The following is an 18,508-nucleotide window of genomic DNA, read 5'->3' on the forward strand; positions in this document are numbered from 1 at the left end:
TGTTGAGATTGTACCGGGAATGTCTTAAGGCTAGTAGAGGGAGAAAAGGTGCGGAAGAGTTGGTGAAGTCAACTTTCAGAGCTAATGCACAAATCGACAGGACGAATATTATATTAAGAGAACATTTGCTGAGGAGAGGCCACAGACAATTGAAAGTGTTGCAGTCTTCAGAGAATGTAACTGTTTTATAATTACAAAATCATGAAAACGTAAAATCAAGAGTTCATAGTATGAACTCTTGGTAAAATTAAAAATGTTGTTTATAAAAAATAAAAATGTTATATACAGTATTACTATTCAGTCAAAAGTATTTTCTCATCATCAGAAGTTGTTTGTGGTCGTTGACGTTTACTCCACACATCTAATGCAAGCACCGTGCTAATATACAAAGACAACATAAAGCATGACCCTTAACCTCAACTACTCACCCCAATGGTAACAGGATGACAAATGATAGCAGTGCCATGATGAAGTACGCACTTTGATGTAGTGCTGTATACAAGTTAACAAACACTGCTGATCCCATGATTGTGCCCAGTGACTCAACCGAGGACACGAATGCAAACAGTGCACCTGTGAGAATAATACGATATGGGATTATTGGCCTGGTGGTGCTGGTCAACACAATTTAACAGGCTCCCTTGGGGACTATATTGCTACAACCAATCCCCCCCAAATCAGTTCTGCTGGGATTTGTACAGTTGCTGCATTGCAGGTGGCTATCAGTGTTGGGAGTAACGCGTTACGTAATATTATTACTTTTGTGGTAACTAAGTAATATAACGAAATACGCTATAAAAACAAGTAATATAACTCAAGTTACTTTACTTACAAGTGTAACGCATTACCTAAGTAATATAGTTACTGTAACGAATTATTACGTAATATTATTACTACAAGTAACGAAGTTACTAATCTCGTTAGTAATCTACTGAGTAACGCCTAGCCACAATGAAGTAATAAATGAAGCTTATTCACCAGCTTCTTACTTATAACCAAGATTTGCACATTTCCAACAACGCAATCATGTCACATGATAAGATGGTAGTTTCACACGTGACAGCTTAACGCTGTGGACACAAAGTAATATAATATGTAATATTATTATAGTTACTTTATTTTATGAGTAATATGTAACTGTAACTAAATAGTTCAGCTGCAAGTAATATGTACTTTTAATAAAAAGTAACTTGCCCAACACTGGTGGCTATACAGGCCGGTACCAGGGGCAGACCCAGGAGCTGGCAAGGGCAGGGGCACAAACAAGTTCAGATCCACACCATTAACACTCTGATTAGCTAGTATATAGCTAGCTACAATCTGTTATAGTTGATGTATACACAAAGCAGCAAATAATCTACCATTTAGGCCATTGCAGAAGGTTGCATAGTCTTAAAAGCAGTTACAAAAGCTATTATTCTTTAAAAGCTGCCAAACGATAATTATTTTAGAGGCACTTACTACTCATGATGGTGCTGAGTGGCAGTTTTAGTTTCATTTTGCAGTAAAGGGAGGAGATATGTCTACCTTTCAAACTAAAAAGTATTTAATATCTTGAACAATAAACTAATTTTAGCTTTACTGGCATATCAAAGTGATATAAGCTCTTCTAAAGGGGTTAATGGGAGAGGGCACTTGCCCCAAATGCCCCATGCTAGATCCGCCATTGGGTACCCACTGCCATGGCTGGTACTCCTAATAATATATCAATAATTTGTCTGCTCTAAAATTTTAGTTACGTAGCAGCAGCTAGTTTCAGTTAAAAGCATGTCCTCAAAACCTTTTCTACTATTTACCACAACATAGCTCAATTCTTCTTTGCTTACACTACTGTTTCTGTTAATTTTACGTATGTTCTGTAAAGAGCATTTAATCTTGGATCAAATAAACAAACTATCCCATTTAGAGTAGTCGACTGTTCTATTAGAGTATTTTAATCTTACAACAGTGATGTGATGTGATTTTTTTTTGATTTTTTTTTATTAATTACTAGGCAGGCAGCACAGCTGGTTTGCCTAGGATGTAAATCACAGAACACGTTACATGTTGGTTTCAGTTGTTTGAACCGTTCAGCAAAAGGTTGAAACAAAGCACTACTTATGGCAAATGCAGTTGGTCTGGCTGGACCAGTAGAGGGACAATCTACAACATGATGGACCCATTTAGTGCTTGGATAACTCATAAAATCTAAGTTGTGCCTTTATGGAAATGATACAGAAAACCATAACATCAATTTCAAGTACTACTACCTCTGAAGTGGTCAACTATTCTAATAGAACAATTTTGTTTTTTGTAATTAATCAGATATCTGGCTTCAACAATATATAATATGATACCTTGTTCTGTTTTCCCCACACACTTTGACATGAGAGAATGGACAGAAGGTGATATCACTGACTCCATGCCTTGAAATGATGAAACTGAAATCAGAAGTGTATAAAACAGTGTCTAAATTATCTCTATACTTTTACTTGCATACATCTGCCATGTTTCCTTGACCCCAGCAATGAACAGATATCCTACACTACTACACACAACACCAAATATGGCTAATATAACATCTGGGATACCTAAAGCAAGAGCTATCGGCATCAGTAACAACAGTGCCAGTCCATGAGTGACTGAATTATATCCTCCATAGTAACCAATCTGTTCTGGACCCCACTCCAATGGTCGACGAATGAAGAAGTAAGTCTCAATTAATGCTGTACCTCTATTAATGGTTATATACAACAATAAAACTACAAGACAGATCCATAGCTTGAGTGTTACCAGTTTAGGTTTCAAGTATAAACTAAATCCAATCCAAAGAGCTTTAAGTCCCCTAGCATTAGAAGATATTCTTCGCTGACCCTTAGGCAACGACTCAGGGACTAAGAACACTGACATGAGAATGCCAACCAGAGAACACACAAATGGTCCCCATGCTATTGGTCTAAAGTCACAATTAACCTCCTCAATCCAGATACCACCAGTAATGATGATTACTGCAATACCGACAAAATTTATAAGACTGATCATGCCGATTCTTAGCAGCCTTGTTGTGTGAGTGGAGATGTCAGCAACATAAGCTGTTACGGCCATCACAAATACACCAAAGTCACCAAATGCTGAAGAGATCACCGCAGAAACGATGAACATATTGAGGTCAAGTTCGTAATATACTATGATCAAGACGAACAGTTCACTGATCATTCTACCAACATAAACTGAAATTAAAGCAAACTTTCGCCCATACTGGTCAGTCAATGGTCCAATTATTATAGTTGATGCAATTATTACCACTACACTACTCACTATCACAATAAATGTTAAATTAGCAGCTTTTCTGTCAACCGAGTCACTTGTTCCATCACCGTACATATCATCAAGATAACTGGAATTGATGCAAAAATGCTCGGTCATTGTTTCGTTCAGTTTGTCACGTGCATATCTCTGGTAAAAATACAAGCTTGAGAGCAGAAATGCTAAATACCTCTCAACGATGTACAAAAACACGATTGGTTCGATGGTGATAATTTCATTCCTCCAGCATAACGAAACACACTCGGACAATTTCATTTCTTCAGCCTCCCTGCTGTTGCTGACTTTCTGAGCAGGGCTATCATGGCTTTCTTGTTCAGTTAACTGCAAGACAGTTTCATCTTCTTCTTCTGGGCCATCATTGGCAGACATTTCATAATATACAGATATGTAAGCTCACCCCTGCAGCTTAGCTTGCAGAAATTCTAGTGAACACAACATCACGTGAATCTAGTGGACGCCGCTGTACTAATTACTACTCTAATTTAGTAATCCCGTGGATAGTTTTTAAAAATTGCCATTCATTTAATGACAAGATTCTGGCTCGATCCTGCTATCAGTATGTCCCTGCACTGGTAGCTAGTATTTAACACCCTTGTGATGCATGAAAGGTCATCATGTCAGCAGAAGCAATCCTACTGGCAGTCAAGTGAATAAGATGATGATAAAACTTACCAAAACTTTCCTTCATACAGCTAGTGTGTTTGATAATCTAGCCCTGGAAGAGTGCATCTGGCTGCCATTTGCACCTTCATCTAATTCACATATGTCTTCAAATGAGACTCAATTCTTAACCACAGTTCCATTGCATAATTCTAAAGTGACCATGCAAGCAAGAACCACAAATACGTGAAGTCAATACCATGCAGCAAGTGATCAGCCTTAATGTTACATTGTACGACTCAAATATTTATGGTTAAATTGAGGCATTCCAATCTTCCAATCAGCTTTACAGTGATTAGAATCACTAGTCAGTATAGCTACCTTGAATTACAACAAATTCTGTGAAAAATATTTTTTAAAGTGTAGGTTTTAGTGGTGACACACTGAGGATTTCTGTGTATTTCAATGACATTAAGATTGGTTTTCCAAAATCCAGTCTCCCATATTCCTTTTATTATAGAGGGATTATCAATCAGCAAATGGCACATGTACGTATATCATAGTCTATAGGCTAGTAGCACAACTATATGTGTTAAACACAGATGATGCATTTTACAACCCATGCCTCATTACATCAAATACTACATAATTATATACTAGGAATTAATATAAGATTTTAAACCACAAAAAAAAATCTTCTAACACATGCAATATTGATTTTGTGAAAATCTCATAATAGTTAAATAATATATTCCTTCTGTAGTACTATATGTGTAAGAAGCTCAATAACCAGCCATAAAATATCTATCAATTGATCACCATATGCCATTTCTATCTGGTTTAAATTGTTGTGATTCAAAGTTCGACACAAGAGTTGCATGAGCTAAACAGCCTAAAAAATGTGCTCCCGTTTGTTTTGCTGGTTGCATTTCACGTTTTAATGGAGCTATACTATTATTCATGACCCCTGTATCCCTAGACAACTTGTAATCTAGTGTCTAGGGAGCCTCACAGTCTGGGATTAAGGATTTGACATCATCTAGTTCATCTTTGTGATGGTGCTGTGTGTATGGTGCAGTTATACTGTTTTCCATGATATCATCCTCAGTTTGCTTTCACAGAATTTGCCATGCTCCATTTAATTGCACACAAAAATGGTAAGCTGATGATATTTCAGTTCTGACAGTTCATCATTAAATAGCTAAAACATTTGCTGAGGAGACCTAGGCTACATATCATAAAGATTTACAAAATAGTCATGTTCTTCAGTAGGGTACTATTTAAGTCAAAGGTAATTTCTCAACATTTGTGGTCTTCGACATTTTAAATTCTCATCACTTTCAATATAATGAAAGCATCCCAATGCATGGCAACAGAATGACAAAATGCAATAACAATGTCATACTAACTTCGTATACAAGTTAGCCAATCCTATATTCATTGCATCGGCCCTGTGACTCCCCTGAGGGCACAAATACAAGCAGTACACCTGTGACATTACCACCCCTGCTGGGATCAAAGGGTATAATCACTATTATATAAGCCCAATGGAACCATCTGTGGACACAATCCAGAATTTTAATCTGCAAAACTGATGATCAATTTCACCTGAGATTGATTTTCAATCTATCGGTAAGTTTCATTTATTTGTTAGCATTCTAAGTGATCACCACTTTCAGGGGATTCTTGATTGCTTGTGATTTGATTTTGACATGATCCCAGTTGCTAAAAGACAGAGTTATAAAGATTGGCCAGGGATTGTCTATGTGTTAAACACTTAAATACTCTAATAGTACAATCATTTTAATTTTGACAACCCAAAACCCAATAATTGGTGTCAAGATAGTTAGTTCTGCATGCTTTTCTCACACATTTCAGTCATGACAAAATGAACTGAAGGTACTATTAGGGACTCAATGTCTTGAAATGATGAAGCTATACAATTTGAATTTATATCAAATTGCCTCTAAATTCTTACTTGCATACATCTGTCATGCTAATGTTTCCAACAAATACTCTATACATCAATTCACTAACTATGGCTAGTACAATATCTGGGATATTTAAATCCAAACTACATAAGCAGGCCTATAGGTCCCCAGCTCTTAGTGCATAGGATAGCAGAAATAGTTACAATAACTTTGACAGTTTGCTCTTAAAATTTAGCATACCGAAGCGCAATAATGCACGCATTGAAAAACTATAGTTTCAATGTATTTTAGATGGAGTAGCTATTTTATTGTTAAGTTCTCTATGTGTTAAAATGTGAGCTGGGCAGACAATTGCATGGAACTTATAGTTTGCTGAAAAGTTCTATTATGATTACACGGGCGGATCTAGGATTTATAAAAGGGGGTGGCTAACTCAAGGTACTAATCCCGGTTCTTGGGTAGAGGTGTGTGAAGTACACTTCCCAACATGCTTTGCATGCTGGAACTAGGGGGGTCTGGGGGCATGTCCCCCCAGGAAAATTTGAAAAATAGATGCTAAAATACTGCAATTTGGAGACATTTCCACATAAAATTCATATTTATTTTCTGCCTGTAGATATTTTATATACTGCCTTTAGATTATAGGTATGGCTATCTGAAGCATTTTGTTAATGGAAAAGTTTGGGTAGGTACAGACAACCAAGTACATGATGCACCCCTCTCACAATTGCACAACACTGAATAGGTGCATGTTAGAATAATAATGTTGAAAGTGGAAAATTTTGAAATTTGAACAATACAAGATTGAATCTGAGAGCATTTTCAATGGAAATTGTGTACCTGAAGTAAGTATTGCCATACATATTAACTATACAAGTAGACGAATGAACTGAGCCTTTTAAACAGACCAATGCACTTCATTGTATGTATAGGTGCAAGCAGATTTGGAAAAATTCCATAACAGAACCAACATGTTTTCCAGTGAATGTTCTATTAGAGTAGTTAGCTGACTGCTTTATTAGAGTATCTCGATCTTGTACACCTCCAATGCTGATCCGTGCCCTTGTTGCATAAATTTTAGCATAAATCCACTGATAATTCCTTGGAAAGATGTTTATAAGGTGATTTTATGAGTATTTGTATTATTAGTGATCATATAATAAATTACGCTAAGACAAAATTCCATTATAATACTCACATATTGATCAAGTAAAGCCTAAATATGAAGGGGGGGCTTCAGCCCTCAAAGTCCCCCCCCCCCCCCTTGATCCGCCCCTGGATTATGATTAAAGTATACCCGGCTGGTAAAGGCAGAGCCTGTATACCAGAAGGCCTTATAAAGGCCTAAGATGTTTATATTAAGTTAACTGCACTAAGTATGTTTGAAAAGTAGGAGAAAATTCGTTCATATAACTGTGGCCCTGGTAGAGGTAGTTTCTAAAATAGTAAAGAAGTGACTATGTATAACTATATCTCTGATGCTTTGTCGTGTTTCAATTATATAATTAACATAATAACAAGACATGCAGTTAAATGCTGTATTGTAGGTCATTACTTATGAATTGATATACCATTCTGTTGGCTAGAACTTTGTTTAATGCCATGGATGATGGAATATAGAGTAGTCTTTGCTAGGCCAAGAGTGATGAAAATTCTAAAGATCTTTCCAAATAGCTATACTGGGTAAGGAATGATTTCTTTCTTTTTTAGAGTTCATCATATAACTCTTATAACTATATATGGGGGTGGAGGAACATGTTACCATGTATACAGGCTGTAGCCACATACACATAGATACGTAGCTGAGCATGTGCAAAGCTGCGAATCTATAGTCAGTACAGCTACAACAGCATAGCCTATACAGTATAACTTAGAGGTGGAGGTGGGGGCAAATATATATACCCAAGTTAGTTTGGATGTACCAGGGGCGGATCCAGGAGGGGTTCAAAGGGTTCCATGGAACCTCCTTTGAAAGAGCTTCTCTTACTCGAGATACTCTAACAGAGCAGTCAAATCGAGATACTCTAATAGAGCAGTCACAGTAGTCTTTTAAGGAGCAGTGTAGCAAGCTATGTATCTAGTTATAAATAAGGAAATATAGATGGTGAAGGCATCTATGGTGAGGGTTAGCTATTGTCAGTAGGTAATGACTTTTTTTTTTTTTGGTCTTCAACTTACAGCTAGGCTGAAGTTGCAATTCCAAAGTGGAACCCCTCTTTTTAAAAGTCTGGATCCGCCCCTGTGTACTCATTTACTGGACTACTATATATTGTTACTTGCCCTATGTGCAGGACTGACTCCAATTAAATGTTTTAATTCCGGAAACAGAGACCAAGCATTGAACGCTATGTAGCATGCATGGTGACATGATGTTACTTAAAAAAAAAAAGCATGAGGTTTTCTGCAATTATACTGAAATTAATGATGCAAAACACCAAAGTTGTTTGTTTTGACAGGAATAATGTAGCTCAATTATTCAGTGAGTCTTCCCTACCAGTGCCTTCAACATGTTGTAAAGAACAAACAAAAGCATTGCATGGTACCTGCTTTACATGCAGGACATCTTATGTGACATAATAATACATTGGGAACCAAGCATAATATCAGTGTCCTAGCTATATTGCTGCATGTTAAAGCCAATATACATGTACAATTTGCAATTATAGTTACTGTATGGCAAGCAAAAGTTCAGAACTTGTGGACAGACGGTCAGACGGCTTTTCAACTTTATAATATATGATAATTCTGATGATATAGTTCATAAAGACTAATATATGTGCTGTGTCTGTACCCGTACATTAGGCTAACTTTGGGCAATATATAGTTCAAAGATACAGTGTGCTGTGGGATAGTGTCCATATATAATACGATTTAAATGAGTCTATATAACCACTTTAATATACTGAAAGTTTATATAGTATAGCTTTTTTGTCACTATAAGTTTGACTATAAAAATACAGTCCAGTGTTGGTACATAAATAAATAAGCAAAATTGTATATATAATATTATATATATAACAGAGATAAACAATTTCAATTTGTCAATAGTGGTGTTTTGTCATCACTAGTAGAAGTTGAGTCATCTAACTGTTGATCCTTGAGCTTCTTAGAATGAAGATGACGTACAACCCTCTCAATTACCAGAATCATGCTATAATGTTATGTATACATTACCTGCAATAGCAATACTATATAACTTACCACAGAGGTAGTATAGGGACTGCTGACAATACGGACATGACAAAATAAGAAGTTTGATGAAGTTGTGGATACAAATTAGTATACACTGAGGAGCCAATCAAAGCTGCTGATACCTCCACCGAAGCAACAAAAGCAAACAAAGCCCCTAATAAAAAAAACAATCAATAATGTACAGCTGTATACTGCATGGGATAAACTGCCAGTTAAATAGTATTTGGTGAAATAAATTTTGACAAATTCCAGTACAAAATTATAATCTCAAGTCTGAGAGTTACAATTTGTGAAGTTTCTCCCTGATAAAGTTTCTAACTATATGGTACGTGTAATACTGTACCTTGCTCTTCTTTGCCGACACACTTTGACATCATTGAACGAAGAGATGGTATAACAACAGCTTCAGTACTTTGAAATGATACAACTATTGAGGACATAAAAGGTGTTTTTTTCCTTATGCATTACTTACTTGCATACATCTGCCATGTTTCCTTGATGCCAGCAATGAACAGATATCCTACACAACTACACACAACACCAAATATGGCCAGCACCACATCTGGGATACCTACAGCAAGAGCTATCGGCATCAGTAACAACAGTGCCGTCCCATGAGTGACTGAACTGTATCCTCCATAGTAACCAATCTGCTGTTGGTTCCATTCCAGAGGATGTCGAATATAGAAATAAGTGCTTATCACTGTTGAGCCAGTTACGTTAATAATTACAACTAGCAACACTCCCAGGCAAATCCATAACTTTACAGTTACTAACTTTGGTCGAAGGTATATCATAAATCCTTTCCAAACTGCTTTAAAGCCTCTGTTACCAGCTTTAGCTAGTCTCTGATCTTTAGGCAGTGATTCCGGGAACATGAACAATGCATAAGGTATGTTTATAACATAACACAGAAATGGAGCCCATGTGAGTGACGTGAATTGACAGTCAACTTCAGACAACCAAATACCTACCAAGACGCTTGTTATTGCAGAACCAACATAAATCATCAGTTCAAGTATACCGATACGTAACGATCTTATTCTGTGGGATGATATATCTGCTATATATGAAAATGAGCCCATCAAAATTACTCCAAATCCACCAAACAACGAAGAGATCACGTTTGTGGCAATGAAGTAATGTAGGTCTAGTTCCAGGTAGATGACTATGATTGATAACAATGAGCTGAACATGGCTCCAATGTTGGCTGAGACTATAGCAAATTTCCTACCAAACTGATCAGTCAAAGGTCCCATTATAATTGTGACTGCAATGGACACTAACATACTGGCCAAGGAGTTCAGAAATGTGAGGTGAGTAGCTTTAGCTTCAACCTCATCATTTGCTTCATCATTCAATGTATTTCCCAGGTAGCTATCATTGATGCAGAAGTGATGGTGAACTGTGTGGTTAGCAGCGTGTAACTTGTCACGAGCATATCTCTGGTAGAAATATTGGAAATTAAACGACAACGAGAAGTAGACTCCGAGCATGTACAGGAACACCACCGGCTCCACCGTCACGATCTTGGCTCGCCAGCACAACGAGTAGCACTCCACACATGATACATCCTCCGAGTCGGATTGCTTTAGGTTGGCTCGCTGCTCACCATTCATGACTGAGAGGTCATCATAAGCCACACTCACTACCTGCTCACGCCCACTTTTTACGCGCACAGGCTCGCTAATTAATAGACCTTATTCACTGAATTAATTTCATAGCGCTTATAATCCGTTGCGAAGGAGTTGTCCGCCAATATTCGCCATTTGCAGTACCAAAACCATAGTAACATCACAGTTCTCCGCCAAATTCGCCATTTGCAGTACCATAACTATGGTAACATGATAGCAACCGTTGTGTTCGCCCAGGTTTAGAACTCAAAATGGCGTCCGAAAAGCCATTACCATGGTAAATAGGACCCTTGTATGGCTTCGCGTGACATCAGAGGGCGCTTACTGTTCTAAATGAATAAGGTCTATTGACGATGGCATCATAAATAATATACGCGCTATTATTATCTATGATGGCATCAGAGCCAGAAGGTGATTTAAAACATGTCAGTGAGCAGAATGTAAGTGACTATCTAATCCCAGAGTTGAGTTGTAAAAATAATAACTGAAGTATTATTGATGTATACGCCCTGTTGATGTTTGATTATGGTAATTCTGCATTGTTCAGTGTGCAAACCTCTCAAGGTCAGGCTATTTCACAATACACTTGAGACTAGTACGAGTCATTGTACACAATTCTCGTGTAATATATAGTTGTGAACACTCTATTAGAGTATTTGCTAATAATGAGACACTATTGGTACATACAGTACCCCATGTTCTAGGATACTGTTCCATTGTTGGATGAGTCACCTCAAACAAATTCTAGCAGCCGCAGCAGAACCCCTAAGTGTACCAGTGTTGTAATAGTAGTTTCATTGTTATTACTGATTGGAGCAGCTGGAACAGTTGTTGCTGTGGTGTTAACTACTAACAATGATGATGATAATGGGTCGTCAAGGGAGACTGCACAGTGTGGCAACACTCAGTGCACGTAAGTGAGAATTTTGACTTACCAGTAATAATGGGAGATTTGTGCATTATAGGATGACTTTAGTAGAGAGTATTCCAACAAATTTGACCTACCCTAGTGGGTCACCACAACACATGTCAACATTTGATGCCTGGAACACAATAATGAACAGGGCCAAGCACTCTCTGGACATTGCCTCTTACTACTGGGTGCTGCGTGGCTTTGGAAATAACTCAGGCCCCACTGACGATGAGGTTGTAATAGTATACTGATGGTTATGTATACAACATAGTGTCACACATACATAGGGTTTGATGATATTTGACAAAATTGTAAACACCTCCTCAAGAGGTGTAAAGGTCAGAATAGTTCAGAATGATCCTACTAGCAGTAACTATGGCAATGACACTGTCAAATTAGCTGAGTTAGGTGTGGCTGTTCAGAGTATCAATTTTACTGCATTATTGGGGGCTGGGATACTGCATACTAAACTGTGGATTGCTGATGGCTTGCACTTCTATGTGGGCAGTGCTAATACTGATTGGAGGGCGTTAACAGAGGTAAAGTGATGTGTGTGGTGTGTTAGGCAGTAGCAAGTGTGAAGCTACAGTAGTTATCTAAAGCATGCGTGTGTATGTATTGATACATATGTTGTCCTGCAGGTTAAAGAGCTTGGTCTGCTAGTTACTGATTGTCCATGTCTTGCCAAAGATGTGGAGAAGATATTTGATGTGTACTGGCAGTTAAGTGTCCCTGGTACCCCCAGTATTCCAGATAAATGGCCTACCAATGTGTCCACCACACTAAACTTGAATAATCCTGCAAGATTGAGGGTCAATAAAACTGATGCTAATGTTTACCTTGCAGTGAGCTAAAATCATTGTTTCATGCCTAACAGTGCTTGTCTTAGTCCTCTCCAGGAGAACTGTGTCCGACAGGCAGGACAGTGGATATCGATGCTCTACTGTATGTCATTAATAGTGCTCAACAGTTTGTATACATTGCTGTGATGGATTACTTCCCGGCACTAATCTACACACATCCGCAAGTGTGTGACCACATCACTATGGTCTAGTGTCACTGTATCATCCCATAACAGGTACTGGCCGGTGATAGATGATGCGTTACGAAGCGCAGTCTTTAATAAGGGCATCACAGTGCGTTTCATGGGCAGCTTGTGGAACCACACTGGTCCTGACATGATCAAGTTCTTGAGAAGTTTACAGAGCATTAATGACACAGGACAATTCAATGGTGTAAAAGGTGTACTAGAAGTGGTGAGATTATCAATAATGATGACAACACACTTTTTACCATTGTAATACAACAGAAATTGTTTCAAGTTCCACCAGTTCAACCTGTGGTCCCTTACACTCGTGTTAACCACAACAAATACATGGTAACTGATAATGCAGCATATATAGGCAAGTTGGTGATATAACACATGTACTGCTTGTGATAATAATTTGCAGGCACCTCTAACTGGTCTGGAGACTATTTTGTGAGTACTGGTGGAGTCAGTTGTATCGTAAACCAAACTGGTGTGGCATCTGATGTATCCACTATACAACGACAACTAATGGAAGTGTTTGACAGAGACTGGAACTCTCAATATGCGAACTTTGTGTGATTAACATCAACACTACTTCTGTGTAAAATACCAGGGTATAGGGTTATATGCAAGTCTTGCCCCAGATGGCAATGCTTTGTGGTCTGGGGCAAGACTAAGTTAGGATCACATAACTCAGGGTTGGTTCATTATAGCTGAAAGGTGTTGACTATCACCACATCTTCCAGATAGAGAATACACTGTACTACTGTGTGTTTAATGTATGCCTATTGATGTGGGAACTGTATTTCACCAGACCCTTACTTTTAGCATAAGGGGCCAGACAGGCAGCAATGTCCTTGATATTACCCAGTCTATGCTGATAGCTTTTTTTTATTTAATAATATACTTTTACATCAGTCACAATCAGTTAGTTAATGGTTTTCATTTTCTGGGTGTCCTGTGTAAGACACAGTGAACAGAACATTAAATAAACAGTTTGACTTACTTTTCAAAATCTTCTCTTCTTCTATAGCAGCAAAAATAGCATAAAAACATACCAAACTCTATTTAATGCCCACCTGCAATAGGTATCTTGGTAATCAAGTAGTAAGTAATACCAAACCCTAGTATTATTGTTCTTATCGGGTACAACTGATGGAGCAAGTAACGAACGTTGTACTGCAAATCCTGCTTAAAGAATCCTCGCCACATTGCTAAGAGAAGTTTAACAAAATTCATCATTAATTTATTGCTACAGTACAGCCGAGGTGTAACATACTCATAAATTACCTTCCTTGTCGCTGTCAAAGCTTGTTTCTATCGACGTTTCTACGTTTCTAAGATTCGACAGTATAAGCGCCTTATAATGATAAATACCAGGTATATCGATTTTACGCACTGCGACTTTTAACACAGTAAGGATAAGAGAAAAATAACGTTTCTGTAAGGGTAGACCTGGTTCTGCCTTTACACACCAAAAAGCAAAAAGGCAATATTGGTACACGTGTACCTATTTTTATTTATTAATTTTTTTTGTTCAAAGTGCAAAATTAAACCACGTTAAACCACGTGCGGAAGGCGCATTGCCCCTTACCAGCAGAAATCTCACCCCTACTCACCATGGGACAAGTCGAATCCTTGTTTACTTGTTTGCAACTATTCTGTCTAGGCTGTTTGTTTGTTTTGTCCACGTTATTGCGAGTGGCCCAGGGAGCACTACGGTGGATTGTAAACGCTGTAGCCTACAATGTCAAGTTTAGGAAGGTCCATTTGGACAAGTTCTTAAAAGGTATCATAGCACATCGATGTGGGACTCCAGAGAACACACTCGATGGAATCAGGTGGTGTAAAAAGTGCGGTGCAGTGGCGGTAGAAATGGACCTTCGTGTCACCAAAGATGGGATACCAGTGATATATCACGATGATGATATTACTAGAATGACTCTGGATGAGGCTAACAGCTCAAGAGAAGGGTGCGGAGTGGTGAAGATGTTGTATGTGGCTCATATGTGTTGTGATAATAGGGAAGGCTCTTCAATACCAACAATCTTTCAAGTTCTAGAATTGTGTAAGGAACTTGACCTCACAATTTTTCTTGAGGTTAAAGCATTTATTGGATTTGGACCCCCAAAAGTAAGGATATGCATGGTAATTACCTAACAAATGTCCTTTGTATTTTCAAAGTGACAAACAAATAAATATATGTGTAATGGACGATATCCGCAACGCCGTTTTCTGACGTCACAAACAAAATGGCTGTGCTAGTGTGGGGACCTGAGCTTAAAAACTTTTGGTCTGCTTTTCTTGTTGGAGCGCATTTTGCATTGCAACTACAGACAACATTCACTTGAATACTGTGTACCAAAGTCTCTGAAGCCCCCGCACTACCACGGTCATATGATCATCAAATTTCATCATCAAATTTCATCATCAAATTTCATCATTGTGGATATCGTCCATTGGAGTCAACCGATAATTGAATATCCAATTTAACAAGTAAACACATGTTGTTTACTAATTAATAGTGGTGTACAGAAGTTTGGTTCCAAGTCATCATTTTCTCTGCAAGTAATACACTGTCAAAATTTCACAATTTAGATTGTGGCATTCTAAATTTCTAATAGAGCAGTCAATATTACTCTAATAGAGCAATCCACTACAGACTAACATACTGAGTTGTGATTCAAACAAGCTTTTAGCAAAAAAAAGCTTCACTTGTACATAGCACTATCAAATGGTAATGTTCAGGGGCTACAATTTCTATTCAAAAATGCAATTAGCCACATATTTTTGAGGTGCTAATTAGTATTGTGTTAGCATCCTAGTTTCCCTTTGATCTTCATAATTATTATAGATTAATTACTAATTGTGCTTTGTTCATTGGTTTCACTGAGTGATGATCTTGAGTTTGTCTAATGACCCTAGCTCACTGAAAGACTGTTCTTTTGCTTGAGGACAGGTGAAAGTATGATATTTACGTATCTGGTGTTGATAAACAACAGAGACCAGCTACTATTGAGCTGGAAGCTTGAGTAGATGCCACATGTGATTTATGCTATTTTTGCATCATTAACTGACCTTTGTTGTGAATTAGTACAATTTCCAGTGAGGGTGGAGTTTCATACCGTATAGCTGGAAAGTTTGGCAGGAGGAAAGTTTGGCGAATTTGGCGAGTGAATGATGTTTCACCAAACTAAAATCCGCCAAATCATTTGTCCCATACAAATCTGTAGTAGCTCAACAAATTCACCAAACTTTGTTCTCGCCAAAATCATATCATGGAAAATTCGCCAAACTTTCCGGCTATACAGTATATGTATTCTGCACAGCTAGACATCTACAATGTATAAAAGCATTGGGGGAAGACTTGTATGTTTTGATATTTACGTGTGTTTCACAAACCTGTCTTAGTTGTGCTATACTCTTATAACTTTACAGTCTTTACCATATTTATGATGTGTCTATATAAAAAAATTGTCTGTAGATGGAGTAGTGTTCTCTATTGAATGTGTTTATTTATGGACTAGACAATGTGTTGGGCATTGTTCTTCAGTGTGTGGTAACTGCATGGAAGTGCTCTACATTTTATTTCTTCTACGTCATGACATTGAAGTATCTTAATACTACACTCACAGTTCCTACACACAATACACAACTGGTATTGTAGTTATAATGACTTGTGACAGGCACGGGAGATCATCAAAAAGTTGTACATGGAGGATCAGTCACTGTATGACAGGATGATAGTGTGCTCATTTTCTCCATTACTGTTGTTGTTGGTGAGATTGTTGTATCCTACCATCATGTATTTGTGGACATCCATTTATGGGTTATTTTTGCGGGGGTAATTTTTTTGTGGATGACTGATCCACTAAAATTTGAGAGTAAAAGACTCACAAATCATTGGTACCAATAATCTATTGAGCTATTAGCTAACAAGCAATTCATGAGAAAAACAAACAGAAAGTCAATCATGAATATCAGAAAAAAATTCCCCTTATAAATGATTAATTGTTTGTACAGTTATAATTAGTTATCAGTGGCGTAGCTACCATTGAGGCAACCGAGGCAGCTGCCTCGGTAAAAATACTCAACAACAGGCTGAGCAGGCCTGAGTTTTGGCACCACAGATTTTCTACTCAAACATTACTAGACAGCATTGATTACTGTACTACACATTATAGAATCTATGCTGTAGTACTAAGCAGGGCTGGAGCCCATGGTGACACACTTTTCAGTTAGCTACTTGTAAAAGATCGAGATACTCTAATAGAGCAGTCATCGTAATATACTCTAATAGAGCATTCAATACAGATTATAGCCACTGTTTTGATTACACTTGTTAATTGTCTTTACATAGCCACTTTTCAAAAGTTCCAATCAGTCAACAGCATGGCATTGCATTGGACTAATTGATCATGCATTAGCAGTTACAATAAAAAGTATAGCCTCCACATGCCATTTCAAAGCATATATTCTCAAAATTTTCCTTGAGGGTGCATGCTCCCAGTCTCCCTAGCTTGACATGCTTAGCCACATGCAGTTGAGCATTACATGAAAGCAAGGGTTCATAATATTGTATGGGGCCATACAAATATTATGAACTCTTGATGAAAGAGATAATCTCTGACTTAAATATCACTAATCTATATAGTGTGCATGACCATGATCTCCCTGTTGCAGTCCATGGGATGGCTTGACTACTAATATCTCCAGAATAAGTCAGTATTTTGTGTTGAGGTTATATACAATTAAACTAGTCTAATAATTGAAGTAAGGTCTGTACATTAACTAAGCTGGAGCATTACTTATAACATGTAGCAAAACACTCAGAGTCTTCTGAAACAGTTACTTTCATCTAACCAAGCAGACCTTCAGTGCTGGTTACTGTAAAGTGTTAATAACAATAACAAGTATAGAGTCAACCTGCAAATGCTGTACTACCCGTACTCGAAAGTATTTGTGAATCAGTTGAGTCAGAAGCAAACCCTCTCAATTATAATTACTGTAGCTAGGTTAATGCATAAACTTTGCCTCGGTAAAAATTTTTTCCTGGCTACGCCACTGGTTATAAGTGAAACATTAAAGGTCTTGCAAACACCCTTGACTGAACACACCATTCAATAGAATATCAAATGTAGCACAGCACTGCACACCTTGAGAAACCCTTGTGATTTGTGTTATGTTGTACTGTTAGGTAAGATTGATGGATCAGAAAATTCCAGTAGCTATAATACATCGACGTTACCCCATCACAACCGTCATGCCACGACATGTGTTGAAGCCACTGCTGCCTTACATTGATGGTGTAATACTTTGGTGTATACATGCCTGGTTTGTGGACCTGCTTGGAATTACACTAATGCTAGTTCACAAAGATGGCCTATCCTGGTACAATCCATTGTGTAAAAGGTGTGTTATTGAGTGTATGTGCCTTCTAGGTGGTATGTGGAGGATTGGAGAAGAAAAAATGTAAATATTCTAGCGTGGACAGTGAATGATAAACATGAGCAAGCATTTTGTGAAAAAGTCCTTCAAATTCCTTTCATGACTGATCATCCTACAACTTAACACTTGTACTGCACAATTTTAACGAAGGCCTTTAACAAAGTTAGACAGCCTAATTTTAATGATTTATGGCCACTGCATATTAGCAAACACTTAGCTGTTTATTTAATTATTCACTTATTCACCAGTGTTAAGTTATTGACTTATTTGTTTCATTACTGTACAGACCTGCAAGATGTATATACAGTGGAACCTCTCTTAACAAACTCCCTGAATTAAGGACACAATAGAAAAAACCTCCATAATAAGGACAAAAATTTTGGTCCCAACAGGTCTGGTTAATATATTTTTTTACCTCTGAAAGAGGAAAACCTCTATATTACAGCAAAAAGTG

At 37.6% G+C, this 18,508-nt stretch overlaps 4 protein-coding genes and 1 long non-coding RNA gene across 6 annotated transcripts; 2 read left to right on the forward strand and 3 right to left on the reverse strand.

Annotated features, from left to right (window-relative positions):
- Positions 1-166: 166 nt before the first annotated feature.
- LOC136268496 (proton-coupled folate transporter-like) lies at positions 167-3,776 on the reverse strand. The gene is made up of 4 exons (XM_066063853.1): positions 2,472-3,776; positions 2,337-2,420; positions 429-573; positions 167-378 (listed from the first exon to the last, which is right to left on the reverse strand). The coding sequence occupies exons 1-4, from the start codon at positions 3,673-3,675 to the stop codon at positions 294-296; spliced, it is 1,518 nt and encodes a 505-aa protein (XP_065919925.1). The 5' UTR covers positions 3,676-3,776; the 3' UTR covers positions 167-293.
- A 4,968-nt stretch (positions 3,777-8,744) lies between these two features.
- On the reverse strand, positions 8,745-10,949 carry LOC136268499 (proton-coupled folate transporter-like). Its single transcript, XM_066063856.1, has 4 exons — positions 9,502-10,949; positions 9,373-9,456; positions 9,039-9,183; positions 8,745-8,988 (listed from the first exon to the last, which is right to left on the reverse strand). Exons 1-4 carry the CDS (start codon positions 10,646-10,648, stop codon positions 8,871-8,873), a joined length of 1,494 nt encoding a protein of 497 aa, XP_065919928.1. The 5' UTR covers positions 10,649-10,949; the 3' UTR covers positions 8,745-8,870.
- A 60-nt stretch (positions 10,950-11,009) lies between these two features.
- Positions 11,010-13,244, forward strand: LOC136268501 (5'-3' exonuclease PLD3-like). 2 transcript variants are annotated; one of them, XM_066063858.1, is made up of 9 exons: positions 11,010-11,103; positions 11,353-11,576; positions 11,629-11,809; positions 11,864-12,115; positions 12,218-12,421; positions 12,466-12,605; positions 12,655-12,832; positions 12,886-12,979; positions 13,028-13,244. In XM_066063858.1, exons 3-9 carry the CDS (start codon positions 11,630-11,632, stop codon positions 13,183-13,185), a joined length of 1,206 nt encoding a protein of 401 aa, XP_065919930.1. In that variant the 5' UTR covers positions 11,010-11,103; positions 11,353-11,576; position 11,629; the 3' UTR covers positions 13,186-13,244. The 2 variants fall into 2 exon arrangements, with proteins under 2 accessions (XP_065919930.1, XP_065919929.1); XM_066063857.1 differs by having other exon boundaries at positions 11,368-11,576.
- Positions 13,245-13,479: 235 nt separating this feature from the next.
- On the reverse strand, positions 13,480-14,057 carry LOC136268515 (uncharacterized). The gene is made up of 4 exons (XR_010707018.1): positions 13,897-14,057; positions 13,686-13,820; positions 13,613-13,633; positions 13,480-13,564 (listed from the first exon to the last, which is right to left on the reverse strand). It is a non-coding gene; the product is annotated as an uncharacterized lncRNA (long non-coding RNA).
- On the forward strand, positions 14,050-18,337 carry LOC136268504 (glycerophosphodiester phosphodiesterase 1-like). Its single transcript, XM_066063862.1, has 5 exons — positions 14,050-14,579; positions 14,631-14,739; positions 16,293-16,385; positions 17,804-17,997; positions 18,048-18,337. The coding sequence occupies exons 1-5, from the start codon at positions 14,227-14,229 to the stop codon at positions 18,175-18,177; spliced, it is 879 nt and encodes a 292-aa protein (XP_065919934.1). The 5' UTR covers positions 14,050-14,226; the 3' UTR covers positions 18,178-18,337.
- The last annotated feature ends 171 nt before the right edge of the window (positions 18,338-18,508 follow it).

The sequence above is a fragment of the Dysidea avara genome, chromosome 10 (assembly GCF_963678975.1).
Source record: "Dysidea avara chromosome 10, odDysAvar1.4, whole genome shotgun sequence".
Lineage (NCBI taxonomy): Eukaryota > Metazoa > Porifera > Demospongiae > Dictyoceratida > Dysideidae > Dysidea > Dysidea avara.